Source organism: Lucilia sericata, unplaced genomic scaffold (assembly GCF_015586225.1).
Source record: "Lucilia sericata isolate MDLA Ls3-8-SP2 unplaced genomic scaffold, ASM1558622v1 Contig000697F_arrow, whole genome shotgun sequence".
Classification (NCBI taxonomy): Eukaryota; Metazoa; Arthropoda; class Insecta; order Diptera; family Calliphoridae; genus Lucilia; species Lucilia sericata.
In genome coordinates this window covers 47,430-74,858 of record NW_023994700.1, presented here as the reverse complement: position 1 = coordinate 74,858, position 27,429 = coordinate 47,430, and the positions used below count along the sequence as shown (strand labels likewise).

Below are 27,429 nucleotides of genomic sequence, written 5' to 3'. Positions count from 1 at the left end.
AAATGACGAATAATTGCTTCGGTTTATAATGCTCTTATACGAAATTCAAAATCCAATTCCCAACCATGTAATATTTGCTATACAAAATTTCAACTGCGAATTGCACAAGCTGTACAACAACAATAATTCAGAGCGCGAATTAAATAATTCCACTGGCCGGGAGGAGAAGGCAAAATAGAAAAAAATAAAACCAAATATAATTATCAAAAAATGTCTCACCTCTAACTTATCGATTACATACACATCATTAAAAAACTAAAATGTCATCACATCGTTTGCTTCTTCCCTCATTCCATCTTTGACAATAAGAATAAGTGTCAAAGGGAAATAGAAAAAAAGTAGTTTGTGAGAAATGCAGCAACACCCGTTTAAAATTTTAATAAATTAATTGATTTCTAAGAAAATATAAACAAAAACTTTATAATTAAACACAAAAACAACAAATAAATTTACTACAGCAAAGAGTGAAAATAAAATTACAACACTAATGTCAATAACCGTAAGTTCATAAAAAAAATAAAACATCAGACTAAAGAAAAAATGTAAATTTTCTACGCGAAGAAAGGAAATTGTCGAAGTGCGTGAGATAAAAAAGGTTGAACAGCAAAAAAATAAGTAGAAATAGAAAAAGAGGTGACGACAAGATAACCAATTGCCGAATAGTTGGAAAAAAAATTAAAAAATAAATTTAAAATGTAAAATATTGCATGTAAATTAACTGTTAATGTAAAGGATTTAGTAAAAACCAACAAAAGTAGTTTAAAAACAAACGAAAAATGATGACCACACAGGTAGGTAGTTAGTTAAATGTTAGATTGATAGCTGAGGCAAGACAACTTGGCTTAATTTAACTTTGGCCAAGACAAGTTGTGAAGTAGAAATATAAAAAAACATGCAATCTGTGTGTGTGTCAAACAGTTAAAATAAAACGACAACTACAATAGTAACAAAAGTAATAATCATATTTATTTTTTATAAAAAACAAGGTCATAATGCCTTTTTGGGCAGAACTAAAAACTACAAATTGTTATAAACAAAACTAGCAAAAAAACTGTAAAATTATTCACTCGGTATATGTTTAGAAACAATGGCCTGATTTTGTTTTTATTTTTCTATTTAAAAACATTTACTTTATAACACTTTCCATTTTATTGCAATTTTACTAGAGTTTTGTGGGTTTCTTTTTCTAATTTTTGTGAGTTTTTTCTTCGACAAAATAGTATACAAAAACCTTTTATGACGTCTCCACTTCCAGCTTTCGTTTATCAAACTTTTACTCCACTTGTGCTGCTGCCGCTGCTCTTTTCTTGTTGATCTCATTTTACTTTTGTTTGTGTTCTCTTAAATTTTATTACACAAAGTGTCAAATCTAAAATATATCTTTTGTTTGTTTTTTATTTTCTTTTCAGTTATTGAGAGGTGGCAAGCAAAAAACAAAATCTTGTGTAGGAATGACCGTGATGTCCAAGACTTCAATAGCGGAAATATGTGAGAATGCCAAGTTGGCCAGAGATATGGCTTTGACCGGTAATTATGACTCGGCCTCTATATACTATGAAGGCTTACAGGGTCTATTGGCACGCATGATTTCCTCAACCAATGATCCGCTTAGAAAAGGAAAATGGACTATGGTAAGTTTTTATTGTTTGATATTAAACTGGGCAAGTCCTTTGAATGGACTTTAGATAAGTATATTTTCTCGAATATGGAGTTATCTATAGATTAATCTATTGACTAACTATAGACTAGACTATTGACTAGTCTAGAATATTGACTAGTCTATAGACTAGACTATTGACTAGTCTATAGACTAGAATATTGACTAGCCTATAGACTAGACTATTGACTAGTCTATAGGCTAGACTATTGTCTAGAATATTGACTAGTCTAAAGACTAGACTATTGACTAGTCTATAGACTAGACTATTGACTAGTCTATAGACTAGACCATTAACTAGTCTGTAGACTACATAAGTCTATTTCCTCGACTATGATTAGTCTATAGACTAGAATATTGACTAGTCTATAGACTAGAATATTGACTAGTCTATAGACTAGACTATTGACTAGACTATTGACTAGTCTTTGGACTAGACTATTGACAAGTCTATAGACTACACTATTGACTAGTCCATAGACTAGACTATTGACTAGTCTGTAGACCAGACTATTCACTAGTCTATAGACTAGACTATTGACTAGTCTATAGACTAGACTATTGACTAGTCTATAGACTAGACTATTGACTAGTCTATAAACTAGACTATTGACTAGTCTATAGACTAGACTTGACTAGTCTATAGACTATTACTAGTCTATAGACTATTGACTAGTCTAAAGACTAGAATTTATATTGGCCTATGATTAGTGTTAGTTTATTGACAGGTGTGTCCATCTGTTTGGGGAATAGTCTAATCTATGAAGAACACATTAGACAAGTCTATTGACTAGAATATTGTTCAGTCTATGCACTTTTCTATTGAATAATCTTGGGATTTGCAATAGTCTGTTAACTTACTCCAAAGACTATTCTTATCACTAATCTATTGACTAGACTACTTTCTAGTCACTTGGTTATTCTGTGGTCTAGTATATGACTGGCAATTGACTATTTACAAGTCTATCAGTATTAATACTATTGTCCCTTATCCCTAATTTCAATACGTATTTCTCTTTTAGGTTAAACAGCAAATCACCAAGGAATATTCTCAAATTAAGGAAATTCAACGAACCTTATCTGAGATGACTTTGGATTTACAGAGTTCACAGTTTGCTTCGAAATTAAGAACACAAACCAGTGAAACAGAAACTAAAGATCCTTCATCGTGGTTTCGTCCCGATCCTGATATATGGACACCTCCACCCAAGGATCCTGATGTCTGGGGACCACCAAGACCAGAAAAGTATGTTCACAAAAAACACAAAAATGATCAATTAAAATTATTATGCATATTTATATGTTTCTTACTAATAATCACCCCCCATTGTAGACCCGCTATTCCAAATCGTAATCGCAATGTGACTGGTAAAAAATCCATACCCACAAAAAGCACAATTCCTACACGTAATAGTGCCTCTAGTAATGGTTTTAATAAGAAATCCACAACAGCAACATCATCCTCAGCACGATCAACAAATTCACGTACATCAAATGCAAATCAACGTAAATCAGCAGCAGCATCATCATCATCGAGTAATAATAATGCTTCCAACAATAAAGATGATAACAATTCAAATAAAGATAATGATGAAGCCAGAGATGAAGAGTCACCCGATCAAGATGATAAAGAAGAAAAGAAATTTCAACCTAATAATCATATTGAAGCAGAATTGGTTGATATTTTAGGTAAATGAACATAAACAATATATATATATTTTTTATAAATTCAATTCAGATTAACTATTTATTTTTGATTTTAACTATAGAACGCGATATTTTACAACGTAATCCTAAAATACGTTGGAATGATATTGCCGATTTACATGATGCTAAACGTTTGCTAGAAGAAGCTGTTGTATTGCCCATGTTAATGCCTGATTATTTTAAGGTGAGTTTGTTAAACATATCTAGATTTCTTGTTTTTGCTTTAATAACTACTTTCGTTTTTTTTATTGTTTCCATTTATTTGTTAAAATAAACTTATTCATCATTATCTGTTAGCTTATTAATATTCTTAAATGTTTTGTTTAAAACAAAACCTGCTAAATGCAATCACGTTTGTTAACGTCACGATTAATTTATGGCCGCCAATAATGCCATACTAAAATTAGTACATATACGTAATTATATTTATTTTGTTTACAATTTTATTTTGTTTAATTTTAAGATTATTTGTACGATTGCAGTTAAAACAATTGTTATTCGTATGCATTTTTATCATTTCAATTTTTAATTGCCTCCCTAGTTCAAGCTTTATAATGTAAGGTAAAGGTTAATATTATAGGTTTGTCATTGCATTTGTAATTTCTGCAATATTTATTTTCCATCCGATTTTTCTTTATCTATATTCCATAATAAATGGCGTAATACATTCGCTGCAGCTATTTAAAGCCCTCATATCTTAATTGCAATGAGTATTTCGACATAGTATTATCTTATTTTAATGGTTCCATACGTTTTCCTTGGACTTATTTGATGTATTTGTCATTCTTTGATAAATTAAAGCGATGAGTTAATTGTTTAATTTAAAATGAAGTCATGGATGATTAAGAAACGTACTAAAATAGTAATAAGATAAGGATTTCATAGAAAGACATATAAACTAACTAAACTACCACTACCCACAACTTTCTCCGTTACATTGGTGAATCCTATCATCGTCTTGGGTGTTATTGTAATCCGGTAGTTGTTGTTGTAACAGTTAAAACTATACAATAATCTAGTTGGTGGGTTCCACGTCTATGTCCAAGCCTTAAAATTGTGCTACTTCAACTGTATGTGTCCATAAATCCATTGAACAAAAAGAAGTAGTGTTAGCTGATCAGTTGAATATATGCTGGGTATCGTGGGGACCTTGTCCAGTAGATATTAAGCCTGTTGCTCCATCCAGTTTTTTGTTGTACCAGAACTACTGTTGTTTTCTTCTGTGTCTGCCATGGGCGGTGGGTAACCTCCAAGTACGACATTCATGCGTTACCCTATGGCCGCGGAATTGATGGCGCCTCTATAAATGTCGTTCAAAGGTGCCATGTAAGAAAACTGATCTATTGCACGGTCGGAATTTGAGCTCCATTGACCACGACGCCAAGGGTTAATTTACTTCCTTCATCCAGGTGGTAAAGAGTGTTGCTGACGGCTTCGCTGGTCATAGTTGCAATCCGGTGGTAAAGCGATCCGCCGTGACTATAAACTGGTGTATTCGTTTGTTTAAGAGCCTAAACTATCTGATATTACGGAAACCAGCGACCTGCAGTTCTTTGTTTCGGACTTTGTATTCTGCCAGTTAAAGGAGGGTCCTTTTGCGTACACGTGGTGGTTCTGATTGAGACCCAAATCACGAGAAAATAATATTTTTTTTTTTTAAATATTGATGTGGGGTGAGCTCCTCTGAGGAGTGACTGTATGTGACTAAATGTTCGGAATGAGTTCACATTACAAGAGTGGGATATCTCACCCGCTTATCCCTAGCTGATGGATGTTTTTCTCTATAAAATGAGCGGAGTTGTATGATTAGTTGAGAAAAGGTAAAAGATTCTATATTCATCGTAGAATATGTTTCTATGTTTCACCAGGGGAAAAGGTTGGTTATACAGGTAACAGACAATATAGATTTACTTTCCATATCCACTGTCATTGTCCTATATGGGAGGGACCTTCACTCTTCTCATCTTTTTCTCTCTTACTCTTCCGTATTCCTTGTTCTTTATTAAAGAGAATCACAGGGTCCATTACGCCTTTATTAAAGAACAAGGAATATAGAAGGAATACGGTTGTATACTTACGTATACAACCCTTTTTTAACTGAGGTTATTGATAAAGTTCAGAGTATTATCCCCTGGAAGTAATGAACGATGCTTTTTGATGAAGATCTATCTTCGGTCTATCAAATCCGTCTTTATGTTCTGTTGCCGAATTCCATCATTGGCGTTGTGGATTGTCCTCGAGTAATGCTTCAGATTTGGTCTGGCTGTCGGCTCCTATTTGGCGAGTCACTGAATAAATGCAGTCAAATCAAGAGAATTTGGAGGAAGTCTTCAGTAAAGCTAACTCATCTTTGATGGTTTTTTCTTTTTGCAAAATGGAAAGAATGTATCAAAACAAATCTCATTCATCTCTACTTGACAGTAAGTCTGTATTTATTGAACTACCAGAAGATCTCGTGCCGCTACAATGAATCTGCAAAGTCTTTTAACAAATCACACAAGGAATCTAAGACTTAGGCTGCTGTTAATGCTGTTATGATCCAAGACTGATTCATATATTAACACATAATTCTTTTTCTTTTAAAAATATCGATTTTTTGCAAGGAAGATCTTCTTTTATATAAATATCATAAACATTTCTTTTTTTACAGGGCATCCGTCGGCCATGGAAGGGTGTTCTTATGGTTGGACCACCCGGTACTGGTAAAACAATGTTAGCCAAGGCTGTGGCTACCGAATGTTGTACCACTTTTTTTAATGTGTCCTCGTCCACACTCACCTCAAAGTATCGTGGAGAATCGGAGAAAATGGTACGTTTACTCTTTGAAATGGCAAGATTCTATGCGCCCAGTACAATATTTATCGATGAAATCGATTCTTTATGTTCACGGCGTGGTTCGGAATCCGAACATGAAGCTTCGCGACGTGTCAAATCAGAATTACTGGTACAAATGGATGGTGTAGGCAGTGAAGAAGCTAATAAAGTTGTAATGGTATTGGCGGCCACCAATTTTCCTTGGGATATCGATGAGGCATTAAGACGTCGTTTAGAGAAACGTATCTATATACCGCTGCCGTCCGATGAGGGAAGAGAGGCATTGCTGAAAATTAATTTAAGAGAAGTTAAAGTGGATGATAGTGTAGATTTAGGAGATATTGCTAAAAAACTAGAGGGTTATTCGGGTGCAGATATAACTAATGTGTGCAGGTATGGTTTATAATTTAAAAGGTACATGAATTGTTGTTATTAATAATGGATTTGTTTTATAGGGATGCTAGTATGATGTCCATGCGTCGTAGAATTGCGGGATTAACACCGGAAGAGATACGTCAGCTGGCTAAGGAGGAGGTGGATTTGCCAGTATCAAATCAAGATTTTAGCGAGGCCATAAGTCGTTGCAATAAAAGTGTTTCGCAAGCTGATTTAGATAAATATGAAAAATGGATGGCTGAATTTGGTTCATCATGATGGCCTCATCTTTATAACAATAACAATAATAACAACAACACTAACACTAACGACAGCATAGTCAGCAGCGGAAGCAGTTGTTTTAACAACACTAAGCGCCGCATGCTGTTGTAATATAATTAAAATTGAAGAAAAAGTTTAAAGTAAAGAAAAACAAGCAGCGAAATATTTGCAAACATTTGGAAAATTATTTTGTGAAAAATTTAGCCAAGCTAATACACACACACAGACACACTTACAAATACTCCTGCCGAAATGGGGAAATAAATACACATCAATTGTTAAACAAACAACAACGCATTTTCACAAAGTGATTATTTAATTTTAAACAGCAAACAAACTGCTACATCTCCTATTCCTGAACACACACACACACACAAATCCTTGCAAAATCAATAGAAAAGATACACTGCAAATACACACCTACACCCAGATTCAATTGCAACTAAAATGCAATTTAATAAAGTTATAAAACCTAAAAAAAGACTAACAAATTCTAATTATAAGAGTAAAAATATAAAACAAATAAATCAACCTTCATTAAGTAAATTAATAATTACTTCTCTATAACTACAATTACAACAATAACTACTACATGGTAAACTTTTTTTATGTATTTATCATATACACACACATAGATACTCACATTAATTAAACAAATCAATTCATTAGAATTATTCGTCATCATTAGTATCATAGTATCGTAATCAATTACAACAACAACCAAGTAAACTACTAAGAACAGCAACAACTATCGTTCGAATTCTATTAACTCGTTTCTCTTGTTTTTTATTATTTAATTCTCTTATATACATACTCTTTTTTTATTATACACGTTTGTATTTGTTAATTAAAACACTTTTTCTTCATCATTGTTCTTACTTTCATTGTTTTTGCTCTTTTTCACTTTTTAATAATAAAGTATTTTTTATTTTGCTTACGTTTTTCTTAATACGTTTTTCTTTCTCATTTAGTTTCTTTATTAGTTTTTATTTAAGTTTATATGGTAAACATACTTACTTATACATACAAAATTATATTTAATAACAAAAAATTTTAAATAAAAATATAAAAAAAAAATAAATACTAAAATGAAGTTGTATGTTTTTTAAGGATATTTTTAGAGGAATGTATGTAGACTGCCATAGAATATAGACTAGTTTATAGACTACACTATAGACTAGATTATAGAGTAGATTATAGACTGGACTATAGACTATACTATTGACTATTCTATAGACTAATCAATAGACTATACTATATATATACTAGCCAATAGACTATGGACTAGACTATAGGCTTGACAATGGGCTATAGGCTAGACTATAAACCAGACTATAGACTAAACTATCGATTAGAATATGAATCAGACTATGGACTACACTATAGACTAGGGTATATTCCAGACTATAGACTAGACTGTAGACTAGAGAATAGACTAGAATATAGACTAGACTAAAAACTAGACTAGTCTATAGAATAGACTATAGATTAAGCTATAGACTAAACTATAGTCTAGACTATAGAAAGACTACAGGCTAGCATATAAACTAGACTTTAGACTTAACAATAAACTAGACTATAAACTATGTTATATACTAGACTATATAGTCTAGTTTATATTCTAGTCTATATAAACTAGACTAAATAATAAATCATAGACTATAATAGACTACAATCTGGTCTATAAGTTAGAAAAGGTACCGAACATGCGGAAGTACCGCGGTATTTTTGGATATCAAAATGTAATGAATGTCTGATCTGCGAACTTTATTTAATGCCCATCAGATTTTAGAGTTCTACTGCACTATTTCAAAACCAGTGCATAATCGTTGACAGGTCAGATAAATATAAAACCGTTTCTGATGATGTGGTGTTAATAGCTTTTCGATGCAGAAGCTGTTTTAATCAATTTGACAATGGATGACAAAATAAGTCACCATTTTACTCTTCACCCAACTCGACATTAGCATGGAAATTTCCTCTTGCATACCTCCAGTCATTCGCCTCAAACATGATAGGGTTGAAATGTATTCCAAATTAAATTCACTGCAGGCCCCAAAACAAACGTTATGCTATACTCTTTCTACGTCCTCTTTGTCTAAACACAACCTGCAAATAGGAAGCATCGCCGATTTATCCCTACTATTGAGTTACATGTCAATTTAACTGCTATATCATTGATATGCTACTCAATCTTATCCACAGCATTTCAGATCGTTGGAAGACACTACATTTGTCCGGAAGTCTAGATAATCTTAGAATGTAATAAGGATACAGAATGTATACATTTTTGTGGGTATATGACCAATATTTCGATATGTTATTTATGGAAAGAAAATATCAATACATATAACACTCTTAGTGCATGGAACTGGTACGAAGTAAGTCTAGTTAATCCTGATAATACCCCTTGTGGAATTACAGATCATAGAATTACGACCCTAGACTTCGGGGAAACGCCTCAATAGAATTGATTTGATGGGTGTGCAGTTTTTACCAACGTGTCTAATAAGGATATCGGCACGGATGCCGGTGTCTATATCTATATTGGGACATAGATTTTTTCTCTCTCATTTCTTTCTTTCTTTAGGGTACTGTCTTGGTACATCTTCTAGGTTGAAATCCCTTGAGAATATACCTACCTGTTTTCCTTTCATCTATTCTCTACACCTATGTATATTCATTCTTCTTTCTTTCTTTTTAATTTCTTCATGTTTTTCTGTTTTTGGATCTTCACTTTGCACCTTTTTTACGGTGCATAAACCATCTTATTCTAAACCTACGTTTTATCGGTTAACTATTTGATGAATAAACTTAGGACTAGGATAAAGACTAATCTATCGGCTAGTCTATGTACTAGTCAATTGGCTTGTCTAGGACTAGGACAATTGACATGTTTATTTACTACTCTATGCACTAGTCTACTGACTGACCTATTGACTGCCCTATGGACTAGTCTATGAAGAAGTCTATTGACATGGACAAGTTGACTGTATGTTATTTGAACTATTCTTTGGAATAGTCTTATGTACTAATCTATGGAGTATGAACTAGGCTATGAACTAGCCTATTGACAAGCAACATTGATTCATTTATTGACTATAACTGAATAGATATGATTTTGTGTCAGAATTTTCAAGATGTCTGATTTCTTTCGGTTTTTAAATTAAAATTCACTTTGTTTTTTTTTTTTTTTAATTTTTATTATTATTTTTGTTTTGTTTTTTTAAATATAAAGTTAAAACTACAATTATTATTTGTTTTTTCTTTTCATTATTCTGTTTTTTGTTGGTTTTTTGTTTTTGTTGTTGTTGGTTTTTTATACAATATTAATAAATGTATAGAGTTTTAAGAGGGAAATAGAGGGAAAAAGGAACAGGTTGGTTGTTTAGTTAAGATATTTGTTTTAAATGTTAAACAGCGTTAGGGGGAGGGGGTAAGGGGGAAGTAAGTTTAATGAAGGGACAGTATGGGAACAGGCTACATTTTAGTGTTTAGTGTTTTCTTTGTATTTATGACGAATTTATATTTATAGCTAAGAATAATAATTTTTTACTTTCTCTTTGTTGTGTTTTTTGTTTATATTTTTATTTCTGTTTTTTTGTAATATATATAATTTTATATATTTTTATATTTAAAACTAAGCAATTGTTTAAAGTTTATTTTTTTGTGTTTTTTTTTAAGATTTTTTATATTATATTTAGGGTTATTTACTTAATAAATTTTATATAATTTTTGTTTTAATATTTAAAGTGTTTTAAAGTTTGTTTTCTTGTAATGTGGGGGAGGAGGGGGGAGGAGGGTTAGTTTATTTGCTTTAATGTATGAGTGGTAGGTTTTTTGTTTTAATTATTTACGACAAAGAAATATTTACTTATAATTAATTATTATAAGCTAAACATGTTTGTTTATAAATAGATTTATTTTTTTTTTGTTAAATTTTATTTAAACACTTTTTGTTTATGGTTGTTTTTGTGAGAAAAAGTAGAGGTTTGTTTTTTTTTCAATTTTCTCTTCTATAATGTTTGTTTGTGAGTGTGTTTTCTCATTTTTAAGGGAGCAGAGTTGTATTTTTTTTAACTTTTTCCTTTTTTTTTTTTGTTTTTTTTAATAATAGTTTATATTAGACATGTATAATAATATATATAATATTTATAAAAAAAGAAACTAAAACAATGTTTTTTGTTTATTTAAAATTATAAAAAAACATAATAATCATAATAATAAAAAAATATATGTTGTTGTGGTTTATAAAAAAATGTAAGTTTTCTTTATTTTTGTTAATATTATATTAAATTGTTTAACATTTAAGTTTAGTTTATATAAGTTTTTCTTTTTTTTCTTTTTAAAGTTAATTTTTTTTTTTGTATAAATTTATATTCCTTTTTTAAAGTCTTCTTAATATTTAAGTTTTTGTTAGTTTATGTTAAAAAAAATTAAGAAATTATGTAGAGAATAAATACTGCAGTTAATTGAAAAAAAATTAAAAGAAAAAAAAGTTTAAAAAATAAAAGTAATTATGTTTTTTATTATTATTTTCTATTTATATATTTATAAAACTAATTGTTTATACACGTGCAGACACATTTATTAATATTAATTTTAATAATAATAATAATTATAATATTTATATATATAGTTTTATTTTAATTAATTATTTAATAATAATGACCATAAACTACAAATTCTTTTTTTTTTTTTTTTTGTTTTTCTTTTATTATTATTATTATATTTTTTTGTTTAATTTACTCCTTTAATATATTTTCTATTAATTTTTATATAAATTAAGAGTAAGTTTTATTTTTAAATCTAACAGAAAAAGCCGTTTTTTTATATAATTTAAAATTGTTTTTTTGTTTATATTGTTTTCTCTCAGTTATTTAGGAATATCTTGCAAGTTGCGCGTATGTTTTTTTTCTTCTTCTTTTATTTATTGTATTAAATATATATAATTTATTATTTATTTAAATTTAATATATTTATTTTAATTATAAACCTTTACATTTAGTTATTTTTTTTATTATATTATTTAATGCTTTACGCTTAAAGGGGAAAAAATCTCTATACAAAGTTTTATAATTTGTTGTATTTTTGTTTTTATGTGCAATTTAAGTATTTAAACCTTTTTTCATAATATAGGGTTTCTTTATAATCAGTTATTCAGTTATTTCTTGTTTAATTATTATTTTATATTTAATTTCGTTTCTTTCTCTTACTCTTGCTTTAGCTTGGTTTGTTTTTTTTTAAGTAATATCTATATAAATTGTTTAAATTTTTGTATTTGTTTTAATTTAGAAAAAATAATTCCTATTGTGTTTAATGTTTGTTCTTGTTGTCTGTCTTATACTTGTCAATTTATCCATGTTTATGTAAGTAATCCTATATTTATAGAGTTTTCTTTTCTAAATAATGTTGCAGCAACTTGGAAATAAATTCGTTGCATTGTTAGTAATAGTATTTAATTAATATTTTTTTTATGCTGTTGGAATTTGTTCATATTAAGTTGTGTTTTCATTATTTACAAATAATTATCAGGCTTTTGAAAGAGTTTTTAATGACATGTTTCTAAACACAAAAAGAGAACAAGTTGCTAAAGAAAATGTTTATAAACTTTTTTATTAACACCTAAAGAATAAATAAAAAACTTTTAAAGAAATATTTGTAAATAGGATTTTGCTACAGAAAATGTTTTCTTTGATAAAAACGAAGAGAATTTATATTGAAATGTTTATAAACTTAATACTAATATTGTTAAAAGAACGAAAATGTCTATAAACATTGTTTGAAAATATGATCTTATTGTTCCAAGGAGAAAAAAATTTAACAAAAAGTCCAGTTTTTGACAAAATTTTGAGCAAAAAGTGTTGTTTAAGAAAAATCTTAACTGAAATTTACATTTTTCTCTTTTAAGAGCAACATGACATGTTTATAAACATTATTCAGGCAAAGGAAAATGTTTAAAGACTTCCATTAGGCAAAGGGAAATGTTACTAGATAAATTATTTTAAAACTTTTGTTTGATGTGCCACTAAAACTTGTTACATACTTTCTGAAGAGAAGTAGAGTTTAAACAATAATGTATATAAACATATTATTGGACCAGAGGAAAAAAATGTAGAAGAAAATGTCTCCAGATATTTGCTAAATTTATACTTAAAGTTTGCTCTTTTTCAAAAACCAAAAGATTTTAAAGTAACTTGTTTATAAACATTATATTTTGAAGCAGGATAAAGTTGCTAAAGAAAATGTTTATAAACTTTTGTTTAAATTATAACCAAATATTGTTTAAAGACAACCAGAGCATAAAATGTCATGTTTATAAACACAAAAATAGATCTTTTCTATTCTTTAGAAAATGTTAACAAAGTAAAATTTTGCGTAGGAAAATGTTTAACAACTTTTGTTTAAGCTGGAGAATTTCTTAAATGTCATGCTTATACGAGATATATTGCTAAAGATTTTCTTAAAAACTTTCCTTTTGAAGAAAACAATGAAGTTTATAAGCAAAATTTTGGTAAAATTTGCAAAAGGAAATATCTAAACAAACATTTGATAAGTTTACAAACTGATAACAACATGTTTATAAACAAAATATTGGCACAGGACCGTGTTGCAGAAGTGACTTGAGATTTTAGCAAAATTTACAATTGAAGTTTAATCTTAAAGTAATTTTAAAGCAACATTATGTTGCTAAAGGAGACTTACAACTGAATATTGTTCTTTTTAAAAGAAAAAAATGGGAACAATTTGTAGCAGAACAATGTTGCTAAAGATAATATTGAAAAACTTTTGTTAAAATTATAGGAAGTTTCCCAAAAAATCATGTTTTTAAGCCATATAGTGCTTTTAGAATTCCATGAAATCTTTTGCTTTAGGAATTCAACAAATATTTCATTAAAAAGTTGCTAGAGGTACTACTATTGCTGTTGGCCAATGTAGAATTGGTCTTTGAACTTAAAATATTACTCTTCAAGTGTTCAGCCGTAGTTGGTGCCGTTCCCGCTGCCGTCATTGGCTGCTAAACTTTGTCATGCTACACTACTGCTATTAAGGGCTTGTAAATGATGGAAATTGGTGGCATAAAGAAAATCAAAACCGAATTCTTGTTTATAAACATGATAATGTTGCCAAAGAAATTATAAAATATAAATTCTTCTAATTATGAAATATGTTATGAATTTTTTAACATAATTCCCAACAACTAATTAATCTATATAACGAATGAAAAAAGGTAAACAAAATGACAAATAATTTAACATGATTTATTCCTTAAAATTCCCTTCTATTTATAAAGAAAACAAATACTTTTTCCACAAATTAATACTAAAATTCTAATAATGTATAATTGACCAATTCACAACTCTCTTGTCCCAACTTATTTCATGTATTTTCGCATAATTTTATAGAATTGTAAACATTTTATTGGCAGTTTTCATTAAAAAGCTCACGCCTATATGTTTACGTTTGTTTTTCTTAAGTTTATTTTCAATGTCAAACTATCATTCTCAGGTGAATGCTCAATTTGTTAATAGACAAAATAGAAGAAGAATTATTTTATAAAGTAAACAAACCGTGTTTTAAAGTGAAATAAAATGAAAAATAATTAATATTAGAGCTATAATTAATTTAGTTTTTTTTTTTTTTTAATTTAATTTTATATAAATTTCGAAGATGTTTTTTCTTCTTCTTTTTGAATGCATGGCTTTTTTAACATATGAAAATACAATTGGCTGGCTGTTGTGAATTGTACAAATGTTTCAATAAAAAATTTATAAACAATTCCAATTGTCTAGCAACACATTCTCTTAAGAAATGTGTTTAATCCAACTATTCTCTTTTGTATATAACGTTGTCTATGTTTTTTTTTAATTCTTTTGTTGTTCTTCATCTTCTTTTATTATTTCATTCAAACGTTGATAAACAAAAATATCAATTTATTATAAAAAAAAATAAAATAATAATAACTAACAAACAAAAAAAAAATGTGCAAAAATAATTATATCGTCTGAAATATTCAAACTTTTCTTAATAAAAAAACGATGAAAAAAAAGAAAGACAAGACAAGAAAGACAAAATCATTGTTTTTGTTTTTTTAAATTAAACGAAGAAATAATTAATATTTTAAAAATTAAAATTTAACCTGATCTCTTGAGTCATGTTGATGTTGTGGTTGTTGTTGTTGCTGGGGTGGCTGGGTTGGTGACTGCTGTTGTTGTGGCTGAGTTTGAGGATTCGGTAGATGATGGTGATGGACAGCATGCAAATGCTGCTGTTGCAGCTGTAAATGAGCATGATGATGGTGAAGGTGTTGCGGTTGACTGCTATAAGGAGGTTGTGCTTGTGTTGGCATTATTGATCTGGCTGTAATATTGGGAAAATGTTGTTGTGTCGGCTGTTGTTGAGGTGATGGCGGATGAAATGTTGCTGGCGCTTCATCTTGGCTGCTATTATTGAAATGCATTTCCATTAGACTGGTTGTATTAGTGGGTGTGCTGACATTAAGAGGTGGTGGTGGAAGAGAAAGTGGGGGTAAAGGTTGTGACCACATATGAGGAGTATGTTGCGCTAGATTATGGTGTGGTGGTGGTGGCTGATGCTGTTGTGTCTGTTGATGATGGTGGTGCTGTTGCTGCTGTTGTTGTTGATGGTGATAAGCAAACATTGTTGAGGCAACTGCTGTATTCTCAGCAGCCTGTAACATTGTATACTACGCAACCGCTGCGGTCGTTGAGGTATTTGCAGTTGGAGCTTGCGATGGCGCTGACGCCGTAGGTGGTGGTGGCGGCGGTGCCGGTATCTGTTGCTGATTAGATGAGGAGCTTGTCGTCGAATTACTATTGTTTAATTGTAAACTATTACTACCACTACTGCTTGTACCAATATTACTGCTAGTGCTACTACTACTGCTGCTGGCCAATGGAGAATTGGTGTTTGAACTTAAAATATTACTCTTCAAGTGTTCCGCCGTAGTTGGTGGCATCGCAGCTGCAGCCATAGCTGCTGACGTTGTCATGCTACTGCTGCTATTATTTGCTTGCAGATGATGCAGAGCGGCGGCATTGTTGGAACTGCTGTTATTGCTGCAACCACCCATGGAACTATTCATGCTATTCTGACTAAGACTACTGTGAGAACTGGCTGCAGTACCACAACTATTGCTATTTGTACTACTGTTGCTGACATCGTTGAAGGCAGCCGAGGGTGTTATCTGCGAACTGCTGTTGCTATTTTCATCGGCAGACATAATCATAGAGGATGAGGAAGGTTTACTGATGTTGGCTACAGCTGTTTCCGTTGCTGCTACACCGCCACCACTCTCAGCACTTACTGCGTTGTTGGCAGCATCATTGCTGGACATAGATGTTGTCTCGTGAGCCTCTGTTTTCACAGATTCAATTTTTAATTCTGTCGCACTATTATTTGACTCCTTGCTCGCCATTAACGAGTTAGACATTGACATCGTCATTGTGGCCGTCGCAGATGTAGAGGAGGAGTTTAAACCTAATCCCTGTGATTTCTTTTCGTTTGCTGCTGTCTCTTGCATTTTTTGCTGCAACTGTTTCTGTTGCAGTCTGTATTCGAGTGAATTGGCGCTGGTGCCGGGTCCTCGCGATACTTGGAATAGTACTCGGGAAATTATCAAAGCCACCTGTTGATCCAGAATATGTGACATCACCAGACCTAAAAGTCTTTGTTCTTGTTGCATGAATAGAGATCGGTTGTCGGGATGTTTGGCTAAATGCAGCAGCGTGCCGGCAGCTCGTCTCAACATGTCTAAACTGGTGCCCATCGAGTCGGGATTTTCGCGCAAATAGTTGATGCCATGTTGGTTCGCAACTCCCAAGGCAGTTTGTTCAGCTTGCTCGATGAAGGCCACCAAGTAGGAGATGCAGGGCGACTGTAGGGCCACCGTTCGTGCCATGGCACTATCAGCAGCTGCCAAATAATGCAACAGATTAACCGAAAATTCCCTTAACACTTGGTCTTCGTTGCGGCACAAGTGACGCGTTAGTACAGCACATAGTTTTTCTAGTCTAGAGTGGGGTGGTGTGGCAATCACTAGATCGACATTGTTGTCGGTGACACACAATTTACACAGAGCCTCCAGGGCAAGTCTTTGGGGTGAAAGCGAGGAAGCAGGACCGCACGAGGGGAAGGGATCTTGACCATGGGCACTAGGACATACAGCCCAGTGTAATAGACCATCGATAAGGGGCCGGGCTATCAGCTCTTCGTAGCGCGAAAGATCCAAGTGACCCGCTATATTGGCCATTATTACCAGCATATTTTCACGTATACTAATCAAGTATTCCCACCACCACTCGCGTTCTCCCTGCAGCGAACTACAAGAATCGGAGAAATCAGTGTCTTCCTCGGTGCCTCGGTCGTAGTTACGGTTCTTAGGTGTTCTCGGCAAATGCTCATGATTGAGCAGCAGAAGACGACCCAGCACTGCCAGGAATCTGGAGGATTTGGCTAGAATTGTTTCGTTACCGGGCACGAAGCTCAAGTTTCGGAATATATTTGAAATGCAGATACAACGACGAGCCATGGAATCCTGGCTTTCGTTGACCAAATACAAACTAGACTCATCGCGGGTATTGCATTCGTCTTCGAGCGACGACGAGGAACGACGGCGTTGCAGCACTAAAGCTGGATCTCTTATTGTTGACTTGGGATCGAATTTTTGCTGTTTCGATGTGGCCGTGTCTTTGGTGGTTTGGATTGTTTCCAATTCCATGTCTACCTCTCGACAATCACTGTCCGAGGGAGCTGTAGCTGCTGTCATTTCACTGTCTTCCTCACGTTTAATTTCAACAGTTTTGTCTTGTTCATCCAGCTTAGTTTTCTTGGCTTCACTAGGTTCTAGGGCTTGTGCATCACCAGCAGCTGTTTCGCTGTTAGTGCTGTTGTGGCTGGTGTTTGGGTTGGCATTCAAAACGGAGTTATGGAAAAGTCTTCGTTTCTTATTGAAAGTATTCTGCTGCAGTCTGGCTTCAGCTTCATCCTCTTCTTCATCTGCTGGCGCGGCTTCCAGAACTTTATCACTTTGCTCTGATTTGGGCTGTTTGCTTTCCTGCTCTTTTTCTTGTTCTTCCGCTTTTACTTGTTTCATCATGCTGTCTTTAGTCTTCGTTTTGCAACTGTTGATGCCGTTGCGTTGGCTGCCTTTGATGTAACGGGCAAATGGAATGTCTACAAATTCTGACTTGAACACATCAATAATGCCCGCATTTATATCTGGATCAGTAAAGCCATAGGTCCAGGCATTGCTGCCAACCGGCGCAGTCTCCTCATAGTTGCCACTAAACTCAATGTCCCACGACTTGAGGCCATCGGTTATGAAAATGTCTTGTTCGGCAGGCTGTAGTCGCACAGGCAGACCTTTACGCGACATCATTGTGTAGTTGGGTGTATGGGCCAGTAATATCACACGTTCATCGGGGTTGGCTTGATTTTTAACTTGGCCCAAATCAATGCCTTCGTCTTCATCAGAGTCATCCAGCACATGATGCTCATCCTCGGCAAATAAACGCTCGTTTTCCATGTCATAATCGGATGATGATGATGCTGCTGTTGTATTGTCATGTAATCTGCTGGTTTGTTTGTGTAATTCATCCTCCTGTTTAATGGTGGACAACTCGCTAGCTCGTTTGCGCATGCTGCTGTGCAAGATGCTGCGCTTGTTATTGATCTTTTTAGCATTTTTAACACTGTTGGCTAAATGTTTCTGTTCATTGTTCTCCTCCTCGTTAAACATATCGGCGAGATTCCTTTGGAAATGCTCCAGCAGCAGAGTCAATAAACCGGGCAAATGTGATAGACCAAAGTATTGTACTGTGGAATCGTCAAACAGCAGGACATTTAGAACGTCCAAAGCCCAAGTACATTCGGTTAAAAGCCCCGAACGCATGGCCATAAATAAACGCCAAGGATCGACGGGACAAACATCAGCCTTATTTAAGCGTTTACGTTTGTATAATACCGGTGTGGTAGCCTCCACACTATCGGGAGGAAATACGATTTCCTTCTTGATTAATTGAGCAGCAGGGCCTATGGGGGGAGCGAATGCTTGTGGTGGCTGCTGCGGCTGTTGAGGTTGTGGTGGAACATTGCTCGCCACTACACCGGGACCACCTACGATACCCATGGGCTTTTGCTGATTGCCCATGACACCGGGTGGCATAATGCCAGTGCCAGCAGGTCCTTGATTACTGCCTGGCGGGGCAGCAACATTACTACCACCGCCAGCCTGTGGTGGTGGAGGCATGGAGAAGGGCGGTTTACCCATACTGCCGGGAGGCATTTGAACATTACCTGCCGAAGCATTACTGGTGTTGGGAGGTGCACCTGGTGGCCCGGCTTGAGGACCTATTCCAGGTCCTACACCCACATTCATATTAACACCGGGACCGCCGCTGGCGGGCATACGTTGTTGTTGACCAGCACTGGGAGGCCTTAAAGGAGATCCTGGCGCTCCACTTGGTGGTGCTCCAGGTGCGCCAGTGCCAGCTCCACCCATTTGTGCCCACTGTGGTGGTGTCGGCTGCTGTTGTCCTTGCTGTTGTTGCTGCTGATAGGGTGGCTGTGGCTGTTGCTGCTGCTGTTGTTGTTGTTGCTGTTGTTGCTGCTGCTGTTGAGGAGGTGGTGGCTGTTGTTGCTGCTGTGGCGGATAACGATGCTGATCCCATTGAGCGGCACCGGCAGCTGGTGGCTGTTGTTGACCGGGCGGTCCCAATGGACCAGTCGGTGGAGCTGAGGTTCGTGGCGGTGCTCCACCCCATGCTTGAGGCGATGGAGATGATGGATATTGATTACGATATTGATTCGAACCACCTTGCCAACCACCTAAAAAGATAAAGATTATACAGGAATTTATTAGTTACAAGGATTTTATAGTTAAAAAGAGAAGTTCAATCTACGAAAAACATTTTCTAATACATACCATAAAGCTGAGGTCGTGCATTGTAGCCAGGATAAGGCTGTGAGTCTTTAACAAAATCTGGATGACGTCGTGGCTGAGGTCCCTTAAAAGAAAAGAAAATAAAGTTAAAAAATTCTCTAAACTGACAGAAGTTATGCGAAAATTACCTGATCTGGAGGCCTATAATATTCTTGTTGGCCAGGAGCACCGGGTGGAGGATATGGTGAGCTGCCAGGTGCTGGAGGACCACTTTGGGGTGGACCGCCAGCAGCTGTAGGAGCACCAGGAGGAGTAGGGGTCTGCGAACCACCGGGAGGTGGTTGACTATATGGACGATTTCCATAAGGACCATATTGATTCGAGCCAGAAGGTGGTCTAAACGGGAAAATGAAGAAAAACAGAGAAAAGAAGTCAATTTCAAGTTCTTACGTTGGAATAAAATAGTTAATGTCATAGGAGAATATAAATGTATATGAAAAAAAAAAAAAACAATACAGTTGTTTATAACTAAATCTTTGTTTATGTTAATGTTTTCTATGTTTAAGTTTTGTATGTGCTAGAAAAGATTAAAGTCACTCACGCTTCTCCCTCGGGTCCATAGGGAGGGTACATGTTACGATTTTGAGGCGGAAATTGGCCCTGTTGTTGGCCAAACTGGGCAGGAGGCCCGGTAGCATTGTATTGATCACCTGAACCATATTGTCCGTAAGCTCCGGGTTGTCCAGGATAAGGAGAACCTAGAATGGTTAAACAAATTACATATCATTTAAAAATGTCCAATAAAAATAGTTAAAAGTAAAAAAATAAATGAAATTAAAAAAAATACAAAAACAAAAGAAAAAATTCACAATTTTGCACAAGGAGAGAGAAGTAGAAGGCCGAAAAATACACACACAACAACAACAGTATGATAAATGAGTAGTGAGACGGAGAAAGAGATAGAAAAAAGGAGTATCAAATGATTCATGTGTTGTTTCATGTACCTGGTGTACGAGACACCGGTGGCGGGTATGGTCCACCAGGAGGATAAGGTGGTCTTATATTTGAAGGATGTGGTGGATGGGACTGAGGTGCAGCACTAGAAGGTGGTGGTGCACCAGTTGTAGCACTGGCAGTTGTATTAGAAGCTGATGCAACACCACCACTGCCTACAGGCTCATCAAATGGATTATTGACACTTATATTATCACTACCACCACTTGCAACGCCTCCAACACCACCACCACCACCACCAGGTGCCGTAGATGTTTGATTATTTGTACCTTCATGATGAACATCAGCAACATGCATGCAAAAACATTACAGATGAGTTGATGGGTGTTTGTGTAAATGGTGTGTAAATGATGTGTAAATGATGTTTAAATAGCAACAAAAACAAAATAAATGTTTCAAATGATGGGTGTGATGAGTTATTTTTTATTGATTGATTGATTATTTGGTTGTTGATATGATGTTTGTGGCAGATTTTCAAATTACATTTTGAGACAACAACAACAAGGTAATGATTTGATGATGTATTAATAATTGGTTAAAAACAAAAAATGAAAATAAAATAAAAAATTCAAAATGAAAAACTATTTAAAAAAAATTCCAATTTTTCTATTTTCTACACTTACCTGGATGTGGACTTTGCGCATTACTTTGTGATGGTGGTCGTGGCATTTGTCCAGCCGCACCATAATCTGGCTGTGGTCCCGGACCACCGGGATAACTACCTGGATATTGTGGATAACCATCCATCGATGTATTGGCAGCACCACCAGGGGCTGGGAATGAATCTTGTGAATTTGATGAACCAGCTATAATATTTACAACAGCTTGTTTTTAATACTTCATTGTGTTCGAGTGGAATTATGAAAAATAACAAATAATTTACCTGGCGATGGTACTGAAGCTGCTTTGGTTGATTTTTTCTTTGTACCAGCCTCTACTTGTTGTATTATCGGCAATGGATCTATATCGCCACGATCAAAATGACACTCAAATGCCAATAGATTTTTCGTATAGTGTTTGCGTAATGTATACGCAGCACTACTGCTTGCACCAATACCCAATAGACCGGCAATATCTTTCCAGGTTTTACTTTTTGTTACCTTTAAGTTGGACGAAAAGTTTTAGGTGGAAACAAATATAAAGTTAGTTTCGGTGTTGTGAGATATTGGATAATGAATATAATATATATAAAAGTAATGTAAAAAATAATTTAAAATGCAGAACAAACATATATACGTTCATACATACATATACATACATACAATAAAATAAATTTAAGAATAACAAAATTTAATAATAATCTATAAAACAAATTAATTTTAATAGGATTTAATATGTTTAAATTGAGGACAAAAGTCTCCTGAAACTTTAAGATCTTGATCTGTTTATATGTTTTGGTTTAAATTAGAGCAAAAGTTGTTAATGAGAGATTTAAACTTCTGGCGTGTGATCATAGTATTGTATTATCATCCTCATGGTCTGATTGACACCTGATCTTTACCATTGACAGTGGGTGACATCCTTTTCTTCATTACAACTTCTGCAGAAGTTATTTCTGAAAGATTTAATCTTCTGGCGTGAAATAGCTGAGCACAATCATCGCCATTTTAAAGGTAACCTCGGTTGAACACCTATATTGCACAGATATGCTCGTAGAATTAAAAACAGATCGAACGATTTGCTGCTATAGAGCCTTATGCCAACAAGGTTACAATTACACCAAGAGTATCGAAGTAGGTTCTTCGCCATTCAACCGGAAGCCTCTGTTGACCATCTAGATTGTATGTATGCTTGTAGAGTTTATCACGGAACGCTTACATTTGAAAGCTGTATGGCTAGAGAAGAGTCAATTTTCGCAAGAGAATTCGCTAGTGTGTTGTCAGGTATCTGTTGATGAACCAGAATGCAACGCAATTTTTTGTGAAATGTTTAGACATCTCTTAAGGACTATCTTTGATCTTTTATAAACTCCATATATAGCCCTTTTGGGGGTCTTGAATGAAAATGTATTTAACTTCGTATCTTCCCAGTTTAATACCTAATGTTTCAGCCTGCAAAACACTACGGTGGTCGGGAACCTCGGAACAACCTCGGGTCATTCCAGAGCGAAGATCTAATTGTCGTGGGAACCATTTTTATTGAGTATGGTCTCTTACTTTTTTGTGTTCCTTTGTTCTTGTTAAAGGGTATCGCCATGGACCTTTTTGATCTCAGAACTGATGTTGCATCAAACCAATCTATCTATCTATCTATCTATCTATCTATCTATCTATCTATCTATCTATATCTATCTATCTATCTATCTATCTATCTATCTATCTATCTATCTATCTATCTATCTATCTATCTATCTATCTATCTATCTATCTATCTATCTATCTATCTATCTATCTATCTATCTATCTATCTATCTATCTATCTATCTATCTATCTATCTATCTATCTATCTATCTATCTATCTATCTATCTATCTATCTATCTATCTATCTATATCTATCTATCTATCTATCTATCTATCTATCTATCTATCTATCTATCTATCTATTTATCTATATCTATCTATATCTATATCTATCTATCTATCTATCTATCTATCTATCTATCTATCTATCTATCTATCTATATATATATATATATATATCTATCTATCTATATATCTATCTATCTATATATCTATCTATATATCTATCTATCTATATATCTATCTATCTATATATCTATCTATCTATATATCTATCTATCTATATATCTATCTATCTATATATCTATCTATCTATCTATCTATCTATCTATCTATCTATCTATCTATCTATCTATCTATCTATCTATCTATCTATCTATCTATCTATCTATCTATCTATCTATCTATATATCTATCTATATAAATCGATAAACTCAGGAACTACGGATAGGACACAATTTCAGAACAATGTTTCAGGGATCGCGAGAAGTGTTAATATGAAGTTGCAATTTGTCTGACGGATGGCGTCAACGTTTTAATTTTCAGCCAATTCAACCTTAACCGCTTAACCGATTATTTTAACATTTAAGGGGTATATAGATCTTTCCGTGTAGAGTCCACATGTCCAATTAAGGGCCTGTAACGCGTACCGGGCACTAGTACATATATAACAAATATAATTAACTACTTACATTATATAAAAAATATATGAATATTAAATATAAATAAATATAAAATAAACTACAATTATTTAAATAAACAATTAATATGGAAAATGAGAGTAGCAACTACTGGTATATAGTGAAAATGGAAATGAGTAAAAATAGGAACAAAAGTAAGTGTATACAAACGTTAAGGAGAAAAAAAGAAAAGAAAATATAGGAAAAAATAAAAAATTCATTAAAAAAAAAACACAAAAACAAATTAACAACACTTAAGACATTTACAAATTTACAAAAACATGAACAAATTTTAAATTTCTCAAAGAAATACAAAAACACAAAATTTGTTTTTAAAATCTTCACTAAATTTAAAATTTGTTTAAAGTAAAAGATAAAAAACATGCTTTTCTAAAAATATGTATATTAAATATTGTCTCTTGTACTTATGGATGCAAAATTGTTTAAGGTTTTCTTTTTTTGAATTTTGGATTTTCTACAATATTTTTTCATTTCTTTTTTTTTTGGTTTGGAATTTTGTTTCGGTTTTTGGATAATTTGGTTTGGTGATACGATTTTTTTTGGTTTTGGGTTTGCTAGTAAATCTAAAAAGAAGTTAGTAAAAGGAAATTTGCTACGGCACCTTGCATACCTCGACGAATCCGCCTCGTTCTTTAACGTACAAATATAAACGATAAAGATCGAGCGGCTGTTTCGAGATGGTTGGACAGGCTGTTATTGGGGTACGCCGCTCATCCATAAATGCTCGCAATTTATCAAGCCAACCGCGTCGATCGGGATTATCATCCATTTCGTAAAGTTTACAAAGACTATCGGATTTCTTGGCAGACGCTGAGACGACTGTGGTTACGGGTGTGGCCGTTGTACGGAAAGTATCTTGTTGAGGAACATGACTATTGAAACCCTGTAATGTGAAAATGTATTGGCCATGAGTGGAAGTTTTACTTTTAAGGTTAAGTAGGTTTATGGTAAAACTTACCGGACTGGCTGGCGTTCTAGCCCAATTGGGTGGTGAATTCATTTCATAATCTTCACCGGGATGACCAGGATGTGGTCCACCTCCTATACCACCGGGAGAAGTGCTTGGTGGTGCCAAATGGCTTTGGCCATAGGGATCATTTTTGCGCGATTTTGGTGTAGTACATTGGGGATCTTCAGCAGAAGCTAGTATAAAGGAAATTAAATATTAGTTTCAATAAAATAAACAAATAAATGTAGAGAATATTCGCTTCAGGCTTTGGATTGCAACAATCTAGTAATCGGGAAATATTTGGATGAATACGAAAGAGATTCGAAAAGAAATTTTATTCCGCTTTTAGCCAAATACAAATGTTTCTACCGACTGTTACTCAAGAAAATTATCAAGAAAATTACAACATTCTGTTTCGGCTTCCGATTGAGCCGAATTTTAATCACTCGGCTTATATTTGGGAAATATTTGAACCGACAGTTAAATGATCCAAAAAGGAAATATTATTTCACATTAAAGCGTATATTGACTTTTCTACTGTCAGATACAAATAGGTTAGTTTAGGTTCACTTTTCTTTTTACTCACCTGCTGATGCATTTGATATTGTACTCTGCTGACTGGCCTCATCCATGGGAGCACCATCTGGACCAGTAGTCACCACCGAAGTCACAGGGTGTTGTGGACCACCAGGAGCCGAACTCGATGAACTAGAACTTAGACCGTTGTCTTGTGATATATGATCTGGCGGTGGTGGAGGACCACCAGAACCACCGCTACTCGTTTCACCACCAGCACCAACCATCATCGATTGCGGCGGTGTAGAGGGCGGAGGTCCCATGGTGGTAGGACCATGTGGTGGACCCATGTGATGTGGTGGTCCCATAGGCATACCGGGATGCATACCAGGACCATTGCCATAGCCTTGTGGAGGACCGCCCGGACCACCGGGATAACCGCCTTTATGTTGTAAATGTTGTTTTAGATAGTTAAGGGGTCTTGGAGAGCCACTGCCTTGAGGTGGAGGTGGTGTGCCTTTGCCCTGAACATGATTACCCATGGCCGCAGCACCAGGAGCACCGGGACCGCCGGGTGGTGGACCACCAGGGCCACCTTGTTGTGGCGAAGGTGGTACCCAATTCTGATAGGGTGGATATTGACCGGGACCACTGTGGTTGGGCATTGGCCGGCCACCCGGATACTGCTGGGGACCACTGCCCGGTGGCATACTATTAGCACCGGAAGCTTGGCTAGAAGGAGGTGGTGTGGGAGCATAACCACCTGGCGGGTATTGTGGTCGTGGTGGATAGCTTCCTTGAGAGTATTGTTGAGCTTGCTGAGGCGGTGGTGGCGGGTAACCGGAAAGCATGCCCTGAGGACCAGGACTTTGGCCGCCCAACTTATAGCTGCCATGCATATGAGGCGGTAAGGGATAGCCACCAGGGCCACCACCAGGACCCTGTGGAGGTAATGGCTGTGAGGGCAGATTATTGACATTCTGATTTGGTGGCGGTGGTGGCTGTTGCTGAGAACCAGGTGGGCCACCTGACGCACCAGAGGGCGGTCCCTGCTGCTGCTGTTGAGGCGAATTACTCGCCGACGAGGAAGAGTTTGGAACTCCCGGACCTTGTTGAGATTGCTGTTGTTGCGATGTTTGTTGAGATGGTGGACCAGGAGGACCACCTCCTGGCTGTTGCATGGGTCCACTGCTAGATTGATTACTAGAGGGTCTCGATATAGGATGATTTTGTGCTAAAGAAAAAAACAACATGTTTTCAACATTCTTTTAATAATTACAACATTAACAACTTACCCACTGCTGGAGACATAGAACGTGAACCCGAGGAGCCAGTGGGTGAGGGTGTGGGACGCATAACTTGCTGTGGATTTGGTGTACCCGGTGGACCAGATCCTAAGCCACTGTGGCCACCACCACTAGAACTATCGTTACTATTTTGACCTATTAGTTCCTGCAAATACAAACCATTACAAATTAGTTATTTAATTATTTTGTTTGTGTTTAACAATATTACTTTATAAAGATTTTCAAAATGCTCCCAGGGTAAAACTTTATTCATTTTCTTTTTAGGTTTTTCGTATTTTATTTAAATTATTGATTTTAGTTTTTATTTACGTTTACACAATTCATTTAAATTTTTATTTAATATGAGTTGAGTTTTTTTTATTTAATTTTATTAATTTTAGTTCTTTGGTTTAACTTTTTTGGTTTTACAAATAAAATCTTTAAAATATTTTCAACTAATGTCATTTTGTTTTCGTTTTTTTAATAAAGAAAATTTTTTGTATTTAAAAAAAAACAACAAGTAGTAGTTACAGTAGTAAATTTGTTAGAAAAATGTATATTTTCTAAGGAATAAATAGAAAATAAAGTAAAAAGTGAAATAAACACACAACAAATGTTAAAACAACCACCACTATGTTTTTTACAAGTTACTTTTTTTACCCCCTTTTTATTCGTGAAGTAGAAAAAAACAACAACAAAAACAACGACTATGTAATTATAGGGTGGCGTTTAAATAAAAATGTGACAACTACAACAAAAATTA

General features: G+C 34.4%; 3 protein-coding genes across 10 annotated transcripts; 1 reads left to right on the top strand and 2 right to left on the bottom strand.

Moving 5' to 3' along the window:
- The first annotated feature begins 290 nt into the window (after positions 1-290).
- LOC119607471 (katanin p60 ATPase-containing subunit A-like 1) lies at positions 291-7,310 on the top strand. Of its 3 annotated transcripts, none has more exons than XM_037961400.1 (7): positions 291-499; positions 1,410-1,631; positions 2,680-2,903; positions 2,991-3,346; positions 3,427-3,548; positions 6,015-6,571; positions 6,634-7,310. In XM_037961400.1, exons 1-7 carry the CDS (start codon positions 488-490, stop codon positions 6,830-6,832), a joined length of 1,692 nt encoding a protein of 563 aa, XP_037817328.1. In that variant the 5' UTR covers positions 291-487; the 3' UTR covers positions 6,833-7,310. The 3 variants fall into 3 exon arrangements, with proteins under 3 accessions (XP_037817328.1, XP_037817327.1, XP_037817329.1); XM_037961399.1 differs by lacking the exon at positions 291-499 and adding an exon at positions 548-791; XM_037961401.1 differs by lacking the exon at positions 291-499 and adding an exon at positions 934-952.
- Positions 7,311-11,596: 4,286 nt separating this feature from the next.
- LOC119607476 (mastermind-like domain-containing protein 1) lies at positions 11,597-15,598 on the bottom strand. Its single transcript, XM_037961417.1, has one exon. The coding sequence runs from the start codon at positions 15,534-15,536 to the stop codon at positions 14,964-14,966; it is 573 nt and encodes a 190-aa protein (XP_037817345.1). The 5' UTR covers positions 15,537-15,598; the 3' UTR covers positions 11,597-14,963.
- On the bottom strand, positions 11,847-27,077 carry LOC119607475 (trithorax group protein osa-like). Of its 6 annotated transcripts, none has more exons than XM_037961412.1 (12): positions 26,896-27,077; positions 26,676-26,832; positions 25,451-26,614; positions 24,874-25,058; positions 24,526-24,798; positions 21,637-21,853; positions 21,377-21,577; positions 20,744-21,022; positions 20,341-20,497; positions 19,928-20,135; positions 19,782-19,863; positions 11,847-19,684 (listed from the first exon to the last, which is right to left on the bottom strand). In XM_037961412.1, the coding sequence occupies exons 1-12, from the start codon at positions 26,938-26,940 to the stop codon at positions 15,543-15,545; spliced, it is 7,110 nt and encodes a 2,369-aa protein (XP_037817340.1). In that variant the 5' UTR covers positions 26,941-27,077; the 3' UTR covers positions 11,847-15,542. The 6 variants fall into 6 exon arrangements, with proteins under 6 accessions (XP_037817340.1, XP_037817339.1, XP_037817342.1 ...); XM_037961411.1 differs by having other exon boundaries at positions 24,517-24,798; positions 26,896-27,076; XM_037961414.1 differs by having other exon boundaries at positions 21,377-21,559; positions 26,896-27,076.
- Between the last annotated feature and the right edge of the window lie 352 nt (positions 27,078-27,429).

Bases quoted from the DNA above. Each gene is read 5' to 3' on its own strand.
- LOC119607471 (XM_037961399.1), top strand. The intron at 1,632-2,679 runs GTAAGTTTTTAT...TTTCTCTTTTAG, and splicing joins GAAAAGGAAAATGGACTATG to GTTAAACAGCAAATCACCAA. The intron at 3,549-6,014 runs GTGAGTTTGTTA...CTTTTTTTACAG, and splicing joins TAATGCCTGATTATTTTAAG to GGCATCCGTCGGCCATGGAA.
- LOC119607476 (XM_037961417.1), bottom strand. From the start codon at position 15,536: ATGTTACAGGCTGCTGAGAATACAGCAGTTGCCTCAACAATGTTTGCT.
- LOC119607475 (XM_037961411.1), bottom strand. From the start codon at position 26,940: ATGAATAAAGTTTTACCCTGGGAGCATTTTGAAAATCTTTATAAA. The intron at 24,799-24,873 runs GTAAGTTTTACC...TTCACATTACAG, and splicing joins CTAGAACGCCAGCCAGTCCG to GGTTTCAATAGTCATGTTCC. The intron at 20,136-20,340 runs GTGAGTGACTTT...TTTCCCGTTTAG, and splicing joins TATGGACCCGAGGGAGAAGC to ACCACCTTCTGGCTCGAATC.